The 19,616-nt window shown below is 35.1% G+C and overlaps 1 protein-coding gene across 3 annotated transcripts in view; it reads left to right on the top strand.

The window, feature by feature from the left end:
* The window catches only part of LOC126979616 (irregular chiasm C-roughest protein), a 163,616-nt gene that overhangs the window by 54,400 nt on the left and 89,600 nt on the right, over positions 1-19,616 (top strand). For all 3 annotated transcript variants that reach the window (XM_050829045.1, XM_050829046.1, XM_050829044.1), the window contains exon 2: positions 6,624-6,745. In XM_050829045.1, coding sequence (XP_050685002.1) covers positions 6,624-6,745 — 122 coding nt within the window. The remainder of the gene's footprint in view (positions 1-6,623; positions 6,746-19,616) is intronic.

The following is a 19,616-nucleotide window of genomic DNA, read 5'->3' as shown; positions in this document are numbered from 1 at the left end:
ATTTTTATGGAACTTGACGACACGACTTGATGATAAGTCATAACCGCCGCTTAAACTCTCTCGCAAAACCAGAGGAATTATTCTTGGCTTGGTTGGTCTTTAAGGTGGGTGTATGTGGTTTTCTTTAAAGGTAGTCATGTCGTATCGACCTGGTAACACTACACAAGGAAGTCTCCCCCAGTTTTAGTTTCGTTGTAACTTGTACGTGAAAAAAAGTTGATCAGACTTATACTTACTTACAATTCAGATCGTGAGGTTAATCCACCTGATCTGAATTTGAATATGTTTCTGTATGTTAATATGCTTTTATTTGTGTATTTAAAGAAGTGAAGGTTATCACTTTAAAACATAAGAAATTGTATATATAGTTCTTTTTAAAGCTTCATTTGAAAACAGTGGTAAATAATAGATTTACGTAAAGCAGCAGCTCTGTGTTTAACTCGCTCAAATGGTTCGACCTGATGCTGAGGTCGACCAGAGTAGCGATGAGAAAAATACTCCATATGCAACCGACCCTCAGCCTTAATGAGCACTAAACTTGCCTTGTTAAAAAGTGGTCGGCGAAAAGCAATGTCGTGGTCTATTTATGACTTGTTTCTTCAAAATCAATCTTTGCCTTTGGATTGCCATTGATTTGCCTTTGCCTCTAGATAACCATTGGTAATCAAGATTTCAAGACCCAGATTCCGATACTTGTAAATAATATATATTTGACAAAGTTTGAAGATTAAGTATTTTTGCTCTCAAGAGTAGCTTTTTTCAGAAATAGTTGACCAATATTACAATCTAAATAATTTATCATTTTAAAGTCATATCCCTCACTTCATCACTTATACAAATTAAATCTGTAACCGAAATTCTGCTTACTAATTTTTAACCAACGCCGATATGAACCAAAACATCGCGGGTTCGACTCTCGCATCTTTAATAAATTTTTGTTAAGGCGAAGAGTAAGCAGAAAACACGCAAAAATGGTGTTTTAGACAAGTTTTGTGGCGAAAGTATAGCATTTCGAGCTATGAACACTACTTAATCCTGTTGCACATATCCTTAAGTCTTATTTGTAGGTTGCTAATGCTTGCTGTTGGTTATAGTTAGCACTGCCGAGCCTTTTTAAACTACCACTTTTCTTTGAAGTTAAACAAGTTTTTTGGAATGGCGTGATGCATTTTTTTGGTATTTCTCTCAGAAAAGTTATTCTTATAGCTTGTACTTTTTTGTGTAGGTTCATTTATTTAGATTAGTAGTGAATAACGAGGATTGTAAGCATATAAACTGTTTTCCACGCAAGAATTTTGAAAATATTGATTTTAGATAGCGGGCTGGCAGCCGTGAACTCAAATCGCTCAAGGTTGCTGGCATTTAGTGTCGCCTTAAGACAATGTAGTATCTTCACACAAGTACAAAAGTTCCAATGCTGCAGTAATTATTAATTTATGTCATTTAATCATAAACAAATACTATTTGTCCATTGCCTGTTAAAATCACCAAAGGTTGAAAACGTCTGACCCAAATGACAGTGCAATCAAGTGCGCGCAATCCTAGCGTTCATTTTTCAAAGTAAACTCCACAATAAGAGTCCATCAATCACACCACAAAGACTGCACGCAAATAGTTTTTATATTCTGCCAGGCGTTACTTGTGCCTTGTTACTTCTTGGCTGTTTGCGACAAGAAAACGTTTCAAAGAAATATAAGGAAGAAAGATTTCAAATTAAGAATGATAAAATTTTCTAAGGGTATTGTAATATAATAAGAGATAGTTTGTAAGCTTCGATGAAGGTTTTATGTGAAGCAATGCTTTTTATTTAAACAATCACTAATATTTGTAAATTGGCACTGAAACATTAGTTAGTTTGTGAAATATTAGTAGAATTGCTTAAATAAAGGTTTGATATTCAATTATCTATCTAGATGGCATATTTATATTTTACAAGCGATACGCTGTAAAATATAAATATATAAAATATTATTATGGACGAGACGTTCAGCTGATAGAAATTGGTACGCCCTGCCCATTACAATGCAGTGCCGATCTAGATTATTGAAAAATCCAAAAATTCTGAGCAGCACTACGACTGCGCTCGTCGCCATGAGAAATAAGATTATAAGTCTCATTTGTCCAGTAATTTCACTAGCTACGGCGCCGTTCAAACCGAAACACAGTAATGCTTATACATTACTGCTTCACGGCAAAAATAGGCGCCGGTATGGTACCCATCTAGCCGGCATCCTGTGCAAAGGTGCCTCCCACATGCCACACATATTTGAATTAAAAAAGTATATTTTCAAGAATTATTTCCTTTAGTCCGAATAGCGTGTGTTATTAGGCAGTGATTAGTCAGTTCGTTTGTAATGTTATTCAACAATTAAAGTCTCAAACGGCATTCGTGTTCAAGCCGCACGGTTTATCGCTAGTGTTCTGTATAATATAACCTAATTTAAAACAGAAACATAATGTACGGGTTATTACTTTTTGCTGCAACGAAGCTAATTTGAGTGACTGTTCAAAGTTTAGTCACCTTAACTTATATTAAATGAATTATTTGAAGTATTTTTAAATGAATCTGTATTTCACATTCTTTTAGATTTTGTGCAAATAGTTGCCAGATTTAATACTAGGTATATGTTTATTGCGAAAGATGTTTATTGCATCGAACTTTTCGTTATCAATCCAGGATTCTTAAAACATTTTTTACACTTCAAAGGTGATAGACCACCGATGTTTGGGATTTGGTTTCACATTGTATCATGATGTGCCTTCATGAAACTAAACTTATTAGTAGAATATAATGTTAACAATGCACCTCATAGATAGTAGGTTAAAAATGTTCAAGAGTTTAGGTTATATTTTTATGAATTTTGGACGAAATTGAAACATATTATGTATGCTGTTTGTAGATCAATTCATATTACCAATAAATATTTTTTGTATATCGAGTTTTTATCAGACAATACATAAATAAGTGTTTAATTACTTAACATAATTAAGTTACTTATTACATCCAAGGAAAATATAATACTTTTATCAGACCTCGGCTATTAATTAACACTAATTTCATCCTTTTACATCTAAGCCCAGTTATGTATGAAAGGGTATCCGTCACCTTTGATACGGACAGTGACAGTTGACACACGACAAAAGAAAAAAGTGTGCTTACATTGTTTTAAGCACACTTTTGCCGTTCCGCTATCAGACTACCAATGATGTGTCCTTATTGTAGAATGTCATTGATTTTCTCTAACGATTTCGCGGCAAATTGAAAATGTCATCATGAATTTAACAGGAGAATATTTTCGTGCAATGAAAACTCGGGCAGACACCAATTCATAAATCACAAATGAAAAATATCGTTTACAAACTGGAAAATGCATGCTGACTCATGGAAACGCTAATACGACAAGGTTCCATCGGTATTCCAACCCGTAGGAGCTAGGTATTTATTTACCTATCATCTACTAATTAGGTACAGAAAAAATTCGTAAGCTCTTGAATGTACAAAAATTTAATTAAATGCACAGTAACTTGTTTCTACACAACAAAGTCATCCGACGATGAAAATTAAATGTTTCTTGAGCCGCAAAAACCACACAAGAGTACAATGTAATATTTAATTCCAGCTGAGAGGTGAAAGAGTTTAATCCATTTTACGCTGTGGACCAATTCAAATATTTACATTACAGAATGGACACAAAAAATATACTAACTCACTCCCGTTTTCTCGTTCCCACTCGATTTGTAACGGTGTACGTGTATTTGAGTTATAGCCTGGGAAAAAGGTGTAAGCCTTAATGTTTTTTGTCTAAAGTTATATTTATACGATTTTAGATAATTAAATTTGTTTTATATCAGCTATCACTATACTTTTATTCGTAGCTGATATTTTTTTTTGCATCAATAGTATTATACCATTTAAGTTTCAATTCGATCACTGGGATACAATTAGGCCGACATGAGCAACCACCACTTCATGATCATCACCATTATATCAGTCAGAAGATGCCCACTCCCCAAAGATCTCAACGACGGTGGCTCGAGCCTTCATCCAACCAGACTAGATCATTGGTCCATATTGTGGGGGGCTTAACAACACTGCATCGACTCATTTGAGGACTTTGCTGCCCCAGCGGCCATCTGTCAAGCTATGTGCCCTGCCCACTGACACTATAGTTTGGCAAACATTGGGCTATGTCGGTGATTTTGGTTTTCCTATAACGGATCTCCTCATTCCTGATTCCGACTCTCTGAGCGACCATGAGCTTTCCCATCCCCACTTGCAGGTACATAAAAATATAACTTATATCACATTAGAAATTCGCCTAAGTTCCAATAGTTCTCGCAGAAGAATGGATACCAAATCAGTATTAAGATATTTGTTTCATTCTTTTTTTTTGTTTTTATAATAGCAAAAACATACACACTCTGTGATAATATCAAGTATAAAACTTTTATGAAATATAATCTAATGAGAGAGAGACAAACAGCGGAGTCTTAGTATATTTATTTTGACACTCTAAGGTAGGAAATACAAAAAATAACTTAATTAAAAAAAAAGTGTTTGTGTACTTATGTACGCACGCAAGAAGTTATACTTCTTTGGCCTAACAAAGCAAAAATCATTAAAATAATTAATTCCTCCTGCTATTCTACGTTTTTATAAAGAACAATATTGTAAAAATCTTGCAAAGATGGGTTTGACGATTAATTATTAAATAATGAATACGGCTGTATGGGTTTACACCTTTGCCTGTCCTAATAATGGACGAAGAAACCAAAAAAATAACGAATGATGCAAACGTCAGAAAATTTTAGGAACTAACTTCACCCTGTCACTTTTGTGTTACAGTGATGCGCGCGCATCTTTAAATTTCACTCTCATAATTTTTTCATAACGCGCCTAAAGAAGTATAATTTCAAAAAAGCTAGTGAAATTACTGGGCAAATGAGACTTAACACCTTATGTCTCAAGGTGACGAGCGAAATTGTAGTGCCGCTCAGAATTTTTGGGTTTTTCATGAATCCTGAGCGGCAATGCATTGTAATGGGTAAGGCGTATCAATTACCATCAGCTGAACGTCCTACTCGTCTCGTACCTTATTTTCATTAAAAAAAAACATATTTATCATTATATTTATGAATGATAATACATTTCATGCACACTAGTAGTGCAAAGGTAAATCCCCACAATACCAGAACAGTTCACTTCCATTCCACCTTCGCACGACACGCCACAAGTTAGGATATCATCCCCACCATCTGGATGTGTGGCGGTCCTCCACAGTGCGGTTTTCAAGGAGCTTTCTTCCACGTACTACAAAGCTGTGGAATGAACTTCCTTGTGCGGTGTTTCCGGGACGATACGACATGGGTACCTTTAAAAAAACACGTACACCTGCCTTAAAGGCCGGCAACGCTCCTATGATTCCAAGAGAATGTGGGCGGCGGTGATCACTTAACAACAGGTGACCCGTACGCTCGTTTGTCCTCCTATTCCATAAAAAAAAAAATTCGTCGTCATCACATACTATAAAGGATTAGTCATTTGTTATTTAGTCACTAGCATTGTTTTACGGCCTGACTATGCGCCCTGAATATAAATTTAAAGTAACAGAAACTTACTGCAAATTGGAGTTCCTATCCGACTTAGATCCGGGATTGTGGAGCAGTTTATACTTTCTACTTATTTCTCACTTAGTATTAAGCTGTTGAAGGATTTTATGTGTGATGTCTCAAGTTGTAACCCGACCGATGTTACGTGCTTAGAATGGGGCAATTTTGTGACATCTGCTGCCTTAACTTTGTTGAAACTTGATGTATCTACTTACAGATATAATAAAACTAACTGTTCCCACTCGCTTCGCTGTGCGGATTTTAAAAGGAAGGAACGTTGGAATTCGAAAAATTAGTAGCCATAAGCCAAGATCTAGGATAAATTTCGCATCGAATGGTGGTAGTTTCATGTCGATACAATCAGTGGTTTAGGCGTGAAAGAGCCTCAAACAAAGACAATTTTCATTATATATATATGTAGTAGATAGAAGATATCTTAGATATTATACGCCTAGATAGAGCCTCTTGCTGCTAAACAACCGACGAAAACAGGCCAGGATTATTACGGTAGTGTGCGTGACAAGCTACGTCTTACACTCGCGATTTGAATATCACTTTGTGTTAGTGTGCGTGCATTACTCAAAATAGAGATTAACAGTTGACCTCAATTTTTTTCGACATTTCTACAACCGTCACAATCTATCTAGACGTATTAATGATCTGAGTAAAATATCATGTTCTGATAAATAATTATTTACTTTTTGTTTTAATTTCTTGTCTATATTGATTTAATCTCTAATAGAAACTTTTGATCAAAATATCACAAATTTTCTTACCTCTTAGAAGAGATTGGCCTGTTGTTTTTACTAAAATTACATAATTTTTTTTTTCATTAAATAGCCTGAGGGCGGTGGCTCTATTCCCGAGAAGTGGTATAATTTAGGATGTCGTTAATATCTTAATATTACTAAAGATATTAAATAAGAATCAGTGGTGTGATGTTGATAATTCTTTCAAATGACGTTCCTGAACCTTAAAAATAAACTATTAATAAAGTTTTTTTTTTGTTAAAGATGCTGTCCAGCGCTTCATAGAGCTTCCAACATACACAGAGGTGAATCCAGGAGAAGATGCTTTGCTGAAATGTCGGATATCGGACAAGAGGGGCGTTTGCTCATGGCAAAAAGACAATAAGGTAAGTCTCATATTATAAGGGCTAGCGAAAGTCTTCAAGTGTAATAGAGCGGTTTATAATCTTTGAATATTTTGAGTATTTGTTGAATTCCCTGACTTATTCGCTTAAAATTTTATAATATTTAGGGTGGATGACGGAGTTTTATTTTCGTTTTGTGTTATATCATGTAAATATAGTATATAAGTAATCTAGAATATTCATACTCTAAAAAGTATAAGGTATGTATTAAAATATATAGATTAATAAATACTTGAAATTTCTTACAATCCGTTTTTGGGTGTGTCTACTCGGAGAATATTCCTACCAAATTTCAAGCCTCTACGGCTTATGGTTCCAGAGATTCCAGCGATGAGTCAATATATAATAGGTGGAAATATCTATCTATAGATTTATAAGTTTATGCGTAGCAGTGCCATCTTGTGGAAAGTCTACTAAAATGCATACAGCAAAAATATTTTCTTCGATTACATTGTTATATAATTTTAGATATTATATTACTTGAAAGTCTTACTTAAGATCGGTTGAACGGTCTAATACGGTCTAGTGGCAAGTAACGATAAAAAATCACACAGAAACCATTGTGATATAAACTACTTTGATAAGAAGACTTTCATCAGAATAGATGATTTTTATGCTATTCCGAGGAAAAAGATTTTTTCAATTAGGTTTAGAATTAATAAAAATGAAAATAGTTTATTAAGAGTCTTAAATTAAATAATTTTATTAATAGAAAATGGAATATTATTCTTAAATCTAAAAGTAAATCCTTGTAATATTAGTAATCCTAGAATAAGTTAATACTAACAATATATGGGCAATGCTGCCTGAAATAAATAAATTTATTATATTATAATTACAATTGAGTGGGTTAGCAGCGCAAAGAGAACAAATAAACTTATTTAAGGTAATAATTCCCATCACCGATAATGGTGGGGGAAGGTTTGATTAAGGTTTGGTATACGCTACGCTCCAACTAGATACCGCAGGCGTAGTCGCAAAGTGCGACAAGTTATACTACGCACATGTGGGCGTACTACGATGTTGACGTGCCACAAGTTCTGTTAAACTTTGCTAATAGTTGAAGCTAAAATGCCGGGTTGCGTAGTTATAGTTAGTAAAAAATAATACTACAAGAAATAAGAAAGACACTGGGATTAGTATGTATTGTGTATTTTTTTAATTTCAATCCTATTAATCCTATTAATATTATAAATGTGAAAGTTTGTATGTCTGGATGTATGTTTGAACTTCTTTAACGCAAAAACTACTGATTGGATATTGATGAAACTTTACAATAATATAGCTTGGACACCAAAATAACACATAGGCTATTAATTATTATTTATAAAACTATCGCGTGAATTATACTTTAATATCCGGACGACCGAGCCTTGCTCGGATTATTAAGAATGTACAAAACTTGAACAAAAAAAAAACTAATAGGACATCTGGATTTAAACCGGGGTCTTCTGCTTTCCGGATCCAATGTCCCATCTGAGCTATAATAGTCTTGTATATAGTGGCGAAATTTACCTTTGTATTCTAATGTTATTGTAGCTGTTTCTCATTCAACATGGATAAAACTATTTTTTTAATTGAAACCTAGCTAGATCGATTTATCACCCCCGAAATCCCCTGCATACTTAATTTTATGAAAATCGTTGGAGCCGTTTCCGAGATTCAGATTATATATATACAAGAATTGCTCGTTTAAAGATATAAGACATGGCAAAATAACGTTTGCCGGGTCAGCTAGTCTAAAATAACACGATACATTTGTTACAAAATTTGAAAGGTGCCATTGGGTGTCAGATGCCACGCACACAAGCATCTAATAGTTGCCGTAATAAAAAAGCTATTGTTCTTAGGTAGTGCGGTTTCTAGTTGGAACGCAGGGAACCAATCGTTTATCGAAGCCACCATCACAAAATTAACAATAGTTGCCGGCCTTTAAAGTTTAAAGAGCTGTGGTGCTATATGCTACCCAGACATAATTGTAGCTAGCCACAGTATTCCATTCTATTACAATTTAAATACTTGCAAAAAATAACAGAAGATACGGCGAGTCCTTAAATTTATGTAGCCGTCGGATTAACTTCGAATTCATACGTTCGCAGTTTTACCGTAATGCATGCCCATTTTCTTCCCGAGAATTTCACGTAAATTTTTGCACTAATTCTCAGTAACATATTGTACGGCTCTGGAGTTATATTAATGTTTTAATATTTTGCGTAGTTCAACTTATGCAATTTGTTTCCACTCTGATTAAAACATACATGTTCTATTTGCCAATTGGAAACGCTGAGCTGTTTATAACATTAAGAGACGAATTACCTGTTTGAACATTGAAATATAAATATTAAACATGGATGTTTTGCTTGGAGAAATTTTATAGAGATAGATTAGAGAGAGAGAGTTACAAAACATGTTCTAATTAATTCACAAATTGAGACGTTGCTAATAATAATATGATTTTATTTTCTGAACATAATTACATAATAGTATATTACAGTGCAAGTTATTATAAGGTAGTTGATTATCTTAATGACAAGAATTGGTCCTAAAAATATAATATATAGCTCGTAAGCGCTCTTGATTAGTTTTTAATATATATGTTTAATTAATGAGTGTACAGTTTGTACCAATATTGTATAAATTTTAATTTAATTTGAAATGAATAACGTTGCTACATTTTATATTCATATTATTAACATTTTCTAATGATGACATATGAATTATAATTTGTACACATTTGACGTGAAACTTATTTTGAAACACCATTTGAAGTATACTATGAATGTGAGCCTGAACTAAGCCAGATATTTGGACCGCAGGTTCTCACAATTCGGATGTAATACCTCAGCGTCTCTCAAATTTCCATTTCAGGTTCCTTTCAAGTTTTCAAATTCTCAACTAGGCGTAGAGTCTTATATAACACACTTAAGCAGGATCAGTTAGGTCGACATAAAAATAAAAAAAATCTCGAAACCGTTGCTCCGATAGTATTCCATATAAAGCAATACAAACCTATCAAGACCCATAAAATATATCTGTATCTATGTGTTTTATTTCATTAAAAACGCACAGCTATTCAAGCCGCTCTTCGCTGTATGCGGTCAAATGGAAGAAAGCTGGCACTGGCGAGCGCCCGCCCAGAGGTGACAACAGTACTCCATTTGAGGGCGAATTTACGCCTTTTATAGATGCAGGCGGTGGCTTATAGTAAAGTACTGTCTCGCCTTACTGAGTACACCAAGCTTTTTAGAGGCCAGTTTGGCCTTCTCTTCCAAGTGACCACACAGCTGAACGTCGCACGGTATATCGATCCAAGCTGTGGCAGTTAGATTGTTATCGAATCGAGGTGATTTTGATACGACAAAGAGAGACTTTTTTCAGTGAACGTAAAAACTTGTGTCATCTTGGGGTTGAATTAGACTAAATGTTATCGGCCCCATTCCGAGACATTGCAAAGCATAGTCTCAATTTCAGACACAAGTTGGTTCCGGTTCTTGTCGACACTATACCGGGATTGTTGGCACGGCCGGTGTAGGAAGCATACCCTGGGCTCTAGTCTGAATAGCAATGAATACTGCTGATTTGCAGCAGTTCAGTTTTGCTTATTATGAACGAGGGTTCTTTTAATTTTTTTTTATGACACAAAATAACTGCGGGGCGTAAACTTTAATTTCACTGACTAACCAACAACTTGACTGTCTAGAAAACGGGGCTAGAAACTATATGAAATTACTCTCTGAGTTCAAATATTTTAATCTCGATAAGAACACACCCTAATACGCCACTTACGAACAATTTTCGCGACATCACCCGTACTGCTATGTTATTAAGTAATTTACTTTCAATCACATATACGAAAATTAGTTTCTAATTTCTAATATCTGACAAGATGGTAAATTGGATACTATAATTTCATCTATTCAATAGAAATTAGAACTTAACAGTATTTTGTGTTAATTAGAATGTGAATTATTTAAACTGTTATGTTTCTTCAAAATACAATAATTATAGTAATTGTGTAGGAGTGTTGTAAAATATGTTTTTTTTTATGAAAATAAGGGACGGGCAGGACGTTCAACTGATTATAATTGATACGCCTTGCCCATTTTAATGTAGTGTCGCTCAGGATTCTTGAAAAACCTCAAAAATTCTGAGCGGCACTTCAATTGCGCTCGTCTCCATATAGCCGAATGGTTAGTGACTCTGACTACTAAGCTAGAGGTCCCGGGATCGAATCCCGGTAGGTGTAATCATTTATATACAGAATATGGATGTTTGTTTCCATGTCATGGATGTTTGTATGTATTTATATATGTTTAAGTAAGTATATTGTTTTAAATATATCGTACAAGGCTATGCCTAGTTTGGGGTAAGATAATTTGTGTAAAAGTGTGTCAATATTATTATTATTGTTACATAAGATGTTAAGTCTCATTTGCACAATATCACTACGGCGCCCTTCAGACCGATACAAAGTAATGCTTACACATTACTGCTTCACGGCAGAAATAGGCGCCATTGTGGTACCCATAATCTAGCCGGCTTTCTGTGCAAAGAAGCCTCCCACTGGTAAACGTACATTGAAAAAGAGATTTATTCACTAGAAAGTGCCAAAAATGGCAGAAGACGAGCGGGTCATTAGTAGTAACATTATTTCGTGCAAATAAAACACTCACAAAATACATTTATTTATTTACGGTGTGTGTGGATAACGCAACTACTGTACTCAATAACTTCTGTTTTGTATGATTTTATTTTTACATTTTTTTTTGACTTACACGTGTTAGATATTGACTATTTGACGTTGGAGTAAAAAGGCATAAAAGGCATTTATTTTCTCAAAATTGATTCCTTTAGAATTCTTTTTGATGTCATTTCTTATACTACTAGATACTGCTACCGCTTCGGAAACAAATGGCGCTCCGAGAGAGAAGAAGCGGCGCAAGAAACTCTCCCAGCAGTATGTTTGTTGATTCACTTTACATATTATATTGTAATTGAAATGATTTATAAAACGATGACCTTGAAAATGTTGATTTAAAAGAGTGACAATGACTTTCTTGCCACTTCCTCTCATTAGCCTTTACGAAGTGGCGGTAAATTTAACAAGAAATGTAATCTTTTGACATTCATAATAAGTGTCATTTCCGTCACGTACATGAATAAAGTGATTTTGATTTGATTTGATTTGTACAGTGTCTATATTATTATAATAATAATAATAATATAGCCTTTATTCAGATCTTAACTAACATAGATAACTAACAATACTCTTAAGCAAACATAAAATATTAGAAACAAGATAACTTATTCTAGTATTTGTATTTTTTTTTGTGGATCTGTTTGCCATGCAAAGGCCTCCTCCAACCGTTTCCATTCGTGTCTTTTTTGAGCCGCTCTGTTCCGAGTTACTCCTGCCACTTCCCTGATATCGTCCTCAAATCTTTTCTAGGGTCTACCTCTTTTCCCTTTCCCTTCCCTGGGATAACATTTTGTCACTTTCTTACTCCATTTGTCATGTCGTCTTACCATGTGCCCAGCCCATCTCCATTTGACTCTTCTAATTTTGGACAACAGTGTCTATATTAGAAATGTGAAACATACTCATTTTTTCTCGTGGATATACATAATAGGGATGTGGTTAACGATGGAAGCGTGAAGCGACAACACGAACCATTCTAGATACTAGCTTACTACTACACAAAGACTTCACACCGTACAAGTCTCTTTTTACGACTACAACAAAAACTGCTTCCCGCAATTTCAACTCATACACCGCGAGTTCCGTAGGTAAATTAATTTCCGTTTGTTAATTAACTCAAATTAAATTTTTTTGTAAGTATTTTAGAGACAAACAAAATTTGAAAAACAAAATGTTTTACGATTACGATGCGGGACTCGAACCCGGCGTTCGGTGCCGGTGCTCTAACCAACTGAGCCAACCGGTCGAGTAACGTATCGTTATAAAATCTGACAGCCAGCAACTCTCAGCCACAACTTGAGAGTTGAACAGAGCAAGAGCCCCGGCACGGGACGCCGGAGGTCGTGGGTTCGAGTCCCGCATCGTTCATAAAATTTTGTTTGTGTATTAATCCTAGAAGGTTAGGTGAGGTTATCACTTTAAAAACATGAGAAATATTTATAGTCTTTTACTATGCCTGAGCCATACAACTCTTTCATGTAATAATCTAGAAACTATGTGGTATAACACAGAATTTTCCATTTAGCACCGCAGAATTTGAAACCCGTATTTATACCTGTATAAAAAACATTTCTCCCTATCCATCGTATTGATACAAAGGATTTAATCCCGACCAGAAGAGTGTGAGAATGAGTGAGAGAGGGGTAGGAATTTTGAGTTTATAAAGTTCCGTCAATTAATATAGCACTGTTCACATATCCGCTTTTAAAACAATAATACCTGTTTTAAATTAAATATAACTAAAATATGATTCCAGCCACTAGTTCCTGAAACTTATGTTTTTAAGAGAAATAAATTATTATTAATATTTTTTAAATGAGGAAATGCTCATTCGATTCGGTTTTATTCGGCAGTCAGAAATTTTCATCCGGTCTCCTCGAATAAAAAAATTTACGAAACCCTATTTCAAATGTAAAGTTGTGTACTTCGCTATCTACACGCTCATCCAAATGAAAACTTTACCCTTCACAGATTCAGAGTTCGCTAGAATTTCAGTCGAGTAAAAACGAAATAAATCTGTTTCTGTCAAAGGATCGTGCGGTGTTAATGAACCCCCTTTGAGCGGGTCTTGCCTTGATTTGAGTATTTACAGAACACTTATATCGGTTTTAAACAGAAGTTAAATATGACGAGGTCTTTATCGCTTTTAAACTACGTTTTTTTGTCTTCTACGCTTGTTGTGTGATGTGTATTTTTCATTATTTATCTACTACTAGCTGACCCGACAGACGTTGTTCTGTATAAATAAAATAATGTTTTTATATGAATTTGTCATTAATATCATAACATCAAGAATTACTTCGTAAAATATGCACCCTGCTGTCGTAATGAAATTGTTTCACAGCAGAACTGTCAAACCGTGCGTAAATAAATTCTCTTATAGAACTTATGTATGGACCCATCAAAGGAAAAACAAATTTGTTGTTTCTATTTAATTTAGCAGCATTTTCCTATTTATTCACCTTTTGAACCTTCTCTGGACTTCACACTTCGGATAATTCAAGACCAAAATTAGCCAAATCGGTCCAGCCGTTCTCGAGTTTTAGCGAGACTAACGAACAGCAATTCATTTTTATATATATATTAGATTAGATGATGCTAAATGCTTAAGTATGGCAAGGCAAGAGGCATTTATTTTCTCAAAATTGAATCCTTTAGAATTCTTTTTGATGTCATTTCTAATATAGTAGATACTACTAGGTACCGCTTCGGAAACAAATGGCGCACTGAGATAGAAGAAGCGGCGCTCTTTTTAATCAAATATACAATTTTGTATTGTCATCGCTATTGCTATAAAATAATTATAATCTAGTCTAGTTGACTGTTGTTGTTGATGTGGCTGGGACTTTGTTATAAAAGTGTATACATTTATGCATATAAGACTCAGAAGAATTGTATAAGTGTTGTTTGTTAAAATTTGTTAACCGACTTCGAAAAAGAGGAGGCCTCAATTCATTTAGTACTTTTATTCTGTAGGAACACCGATTACGTTGAGATTTATGATTCTTGCCAAACCAAATGTAATGATAGCAGGTACCTACACCCGCCACGCATGACTTTAAGCGGGATAGCTTTGCGTAGAACCAAACAACACAAGCGGGCAGGCAGCGACTTAAACCCTATCAATAGATAGCACATACAATTAATAGTATTTTATTAATATTAAAGGTATAAGAGGTGTAGGAAATGAAATCTTTATTAAGTTATTTTATACTTTTCAGTTTATGAAGTCTGTTTTATTAAACGTAGTTTTTTTGTTAATATATCAGGTAAACACCTATATTATCTAATATCGAATATAGGTTTCTAGAAGATTCTATCATAATTTTTTCAGTGATTTTTTAATAAGCAATGTCTTAACTAAGCACTTTCTTTGTAAGAGTTTTAAAAGTCCAAAAACGACAGAAATCTCAAATTCATACATTTACAAATCGTTGTAAATAATGTCGAATGCAATCGTTTTTTATGTACGTGGTATGTGATATTGAACTATATACAGTAAGTATCCTTTTTGATTAAACGTTGCTGTTTTTATGTGAGTTCCGATTTAGCAATCATGAACAGACGGCACGCAATATCAATGTCAAATATGGGGATGTAGGCCAAATAAATGTTTGGTACGTTTCTGGTTTTATTGTTTTTGTGTTTATATACACTATATATATATTTGCTGTGAATAAAATTGATTATTTATTTACGCCCTCGGTAGTTTCGAATAGTGAATCGAATTTTTGAACAGTTGCTATTATACTATTACAATTACATAAAAAAAATACAAACTTCGTAGCCAATCTTAAATGGTGACACTTTACTGCTTTTTTTAGCAAGCCAAGACATTGAATTTTTAGCTTCATATGAATACTATGAAATTCAGACTGGATGAAATCAGGAGTGTCTACTGTTAAATAAAAATATAAAACACACACACTCACTTATTTTTCCCGTCGGGGTAGGCAGAGACAATAGAACACCACTTGCTTCTGTTCTTACAAACCTCACGCGCTTCTTCTACATTCATTATTCTTTTCATACATGTTCGCTGGTTCCAGGTGCTTCGTACCTTTCCTTTTTCAAAACGTCGCCAATATGGTCGACGAATGCCCTACGAGGACTGCCGCGACTGAGTTGCCCAAACACATTTGCCCACACACATTTGCCTTTAATATTTAATTTGTCATTCTTTCTCCACTCATTCACCCCTCGTTTCCAAACTATTTCAGCATTCCTTTCTCAATCCTTGTCACAACATCTTCTTTCAGACCACAGCGCGTATCTACCAGCGGGAGGCTCCCTTGCACATGAAGCCGGCTAGATTATGGGTACCACAACGGCGCCTATTTCTGCCGTGAAGTAGTAATGAGTATATATTACTGTGTTTCGGTCTGACGGGCGCCGTATCTAATGAAATTACTGGGCAAATGAGACTTAACATCATATGTCTCAAGGTGACGAGCGCAATTGTAGAGCCGCTCAGAATTTTTGAGTTTTTCCAGAATCCTAAGCGGCACTGCATTGTTATGGGTAGGGTATATAAATTACAATTAGCCGAATGTCCTGCTCGTCTCGTCCCTTATTTTTATAAAAAAAAAAAAATATGACAAGCTAATTAATATCTGCAAAAGGAGACAAGTTCCCAGTGCTATTGCTGATGAGTATATTGCTGATGAGAAATGTAAGATAATAACATGACATTTCAATGGACTCCTTTAAGTCCACAACAAACTGATTCTGAGAATGTAACCTTATACACAACAGCGATACTGTATCAAAATAGCACACTGTATCCGCTTGTTGAGAAACAACTACCTATTTATACTAAAATTATGATACTTAAGGCGAAGAGTAAGCAGAAAACACGCAAACAAGGTGTTTTTAGACAAGTTTTATGGTGAATATATAGCATTTGGAGATATGAACACAACTTTATCCTGTTACACATACCCTTAAGTCTTACTTGTAGGTTGCTAATGCTTTCTGTTAGTTAAACTTAACACTCCAGAGCTATTATGATTTACCAGTTTTGTTTCCAGTTAAACAAGTTTTTTCCCGGCATGATGCATTTGTTTAGTATACTGCTCTCATAAAAGTTGTTCTTATAGCTTTTACTTTTTTGTGTTGGTACATTTATTAAGATTAGTAATCAATAATGAGGATTGTAAGCAATTAAACTGTTTGCGCTGTTAAAATGTTAAATGTTCGACGCAAGAATTTTGAAAATATTGGCTTTGTTACATAGGAGCCGTGAACTCATATCGCTCAAGGTCGCCGGCATTTAGTGTCGCCTTAAGACTTTCTTTGTTTATTGTAACGCGCTTACTGCAAGTTATAATTAGTAGTCTTATTAAAATCATTTTAAGTTGTGATTTAAATCAATTGTGATTGATGGCTTTGGCACGGGGAACGGCGCTGCTGTGGGACGCAACTTGCGTCGATACTCTGGCTCCTTCTCATGTGAAAATTGCGTAGGATACTTTAGTTGGTTCTGTGGCTGTTGCTTCGACTGCTAAAGACAGTAAACTTCGTAAATATTTCGGTCTCAGTTAGTTTTACATCTTTGTGTCGTTTGGTGTCGAGACACTTGGCCCGTGGGGCACAGAAGCTCGGAGAATGTACAACGTAATATCTTCGCGCCCTCAATAGGGCTACTGGAAACCCAAGCACTGGCAGCTATTTCCGTCTACAGACCAGCCTAGCTATCCAACGTGGAAATGCTGTCAGTGTTCTTGGTACACTTCCTCGTAAAGATAGTTTTAATTTTATGTAATCATAGAATTTAAAATTAACAAAATAAACATCGGTCATTTTTTAAAAATTTCAACAGTTTGAAGTCCGATAGCTATGGTTGCAGCGGATAAGTATAAAAAATTACGTTGCACTCCGGGAGTGCCGGCAGAAGGGAAAGCTTGAACATTAACGTTGTGGCTCTTTGAATATTTTGAAATGGTTAGGAAATAATTTCGCACGAACTGCTTTATTTATCAATAAATATTGATATCATTTAGGTATGTGGTTAAATACAATATTCATTTATTGCGCTATCGTACACAAAAATGACAATTTATATTACTTACATTAAAAATATAAAACTTCAGTACTAATACAATTATTTTACTTATAATATTTTATATCTCAGAAAAATCAACTTTTTACCATTATTTCAACGACTGTCTTACGAATTTTCGATCAGGTTCACGTGTCCTGACGCGAGTTTAACATTTTATACCCAACCCAAGAAAAGTGCTCAACGCCGCTAGAGAAGTTTTCATTTAAAGTAATAATAAGTTGTATATAGGTGTCATAATATTATGACATAAAACCGGTAGTCCAATAGCTTAGGTACGTCGTCCTTCGAACCGAAACATACAGGTCGTTGTCGACGGATATCGCTCGAACTAGAAGCCCGTGAATGCTGGAGTCCCCCAAGGCTGTGTGCTATCTCCCACGCTGTTTCTTCTGCATATCAATGATATGTTGGACACCTCCAACATACATTGCTATGCAGACGACAGCACTGGTGATGCCGTATACACGGGCCATGCAGGTCTCTCTCGGGAAATCGTCGACCAGTGCCGGGAGAAACTTGTGTCTTCTATCGAGTCGTCTCTCGAGAAGGTCGCGGAATGGGATAAATTGAACCTTGTCCAATTTAATCCCCAGAAGACTCACGTTTGCGCGTTTACCACTAAAAAAACCCCATTTGTCGTATCACCGCTCTTCGACAACACTTCCCTTAAAGCCTCGCCTAGTATCGGAATACTGGGTCTCGAAATCTCGAGCGATTGCCAATTTCGTGGCCATCTGGAGGGCAAAGCCAAATTGGCTTCGAAGAAGCTGGGCGTCATCAATAGAGCACGGCAATACTTCAAGAGCAATAACAGTACAATATTGTATATTTTATTAAAGAGAGTGCAACAAAATAATGCTGGCAGAGTTTCTTGCGCCGCTTCATCTCTCTCAAAGCGCCATTTGTTTCCGAAGCGGTAGCAGTAGCTAGTATATTAGAAATGACTTAAAAAATAATTCTAAACGAATCAATTTTGAGAAGATAAATGATTGTTATGCCTTTTTATGCCTTTCAAAAACTTTTAAAGATGTGACTCACTAATTGAACAACCCACTAAAATACAACTTAATATCCAAATTCACATTGTAACATTGAGTAAAGAAGAAAAAAGTGTATTCATTTATTTCGGTACGTTAACCTAAAAATCGATGTAAATGTCGGTAAATAAGTAAATATTTATCTATAATCACGACGTCTACGAATTTTGCACGCAATTTCACATAAACGAAATTCTTCCGAGGAAAATTGTCGGCGAACTTCCACGAAATTCGCCAAGTACTTTGAGATGCTGTAACTTAAAGGAATTTCGTTTTCATAATTCAGTCTGCCGTGTTATTCGTCAAATTTCAAATATTTATAAGACCTAATCTACTACGATTTTATATGAAGGAAACTTTTTAATGAGACGCCTGATGTGTTCGTGACTTTGATTTACTTTAATAAATATGTATGTGTTTTCATGTGGTGTATTAATTTATTAAAAATACAATGTAACATTACAGATTAGATCTAAAGCGTTACAAAGATATTATACAAAAGAAAGAAAACAATCAAAATTATAAATTAGTTATCTTATTTTATAGAGCTTACAGGCATCATACTCTCAAATCTTTTCTTACATTCTTTGACCAAACATGCCATCCAGCTGGTAAATAGATCACACTGTGGTGCTACCTCAAGTACAGAGTTTAGAAGACAGATGGCTCGAATTACAGGCGTGTGCTTCTGCGCTTGAGTGCGTGCAGGTGGCTGCGCTAACAGTACGGTCGGTACAAAAAAACGCAGCTAACGTTGTAATAAGTATGTGCAGTCCACTCTGCCACGAATTATTTTGAGAACAAACTTAGTAAGAGCTACGTACCTACGTAACTGTAGTGAATAAAATCCCAGGTGTCCTTGTAAAAAGAGTGTTTGGTACATAAATGGATAGTATCCATATTGCCTCTTATACAAATATCTAAGGAACTGTTTTTGGACTTGTTCGATCATTTAAGTACATTTGCTCTCATGTGGGTTCCAAACAACTGAGTTGCACTCAAGAATACTACGGACCAGCGCCATATAAAGGATACGAAGTGCTTGGTTCGTCA

The sequence above is a fragment of the Leptidea sinapis genome, chromosome 3 (assembly GCF_905404315.1).
Source record: "Leptidea sinapis chromosome 3, ilLepSina1.1, whole genome shotgun sequence".
NCBI classification, from domain to species: domain Eukaryota; kingdom Metazoa; phylum Arthropoda; class Insecta; order Lepidoptera; family Pieridae; genus Leptidea; species Leptidea sinapis.
This window is presented reverse-complemented; position numbering and strand designations above follow the sequence as displayed.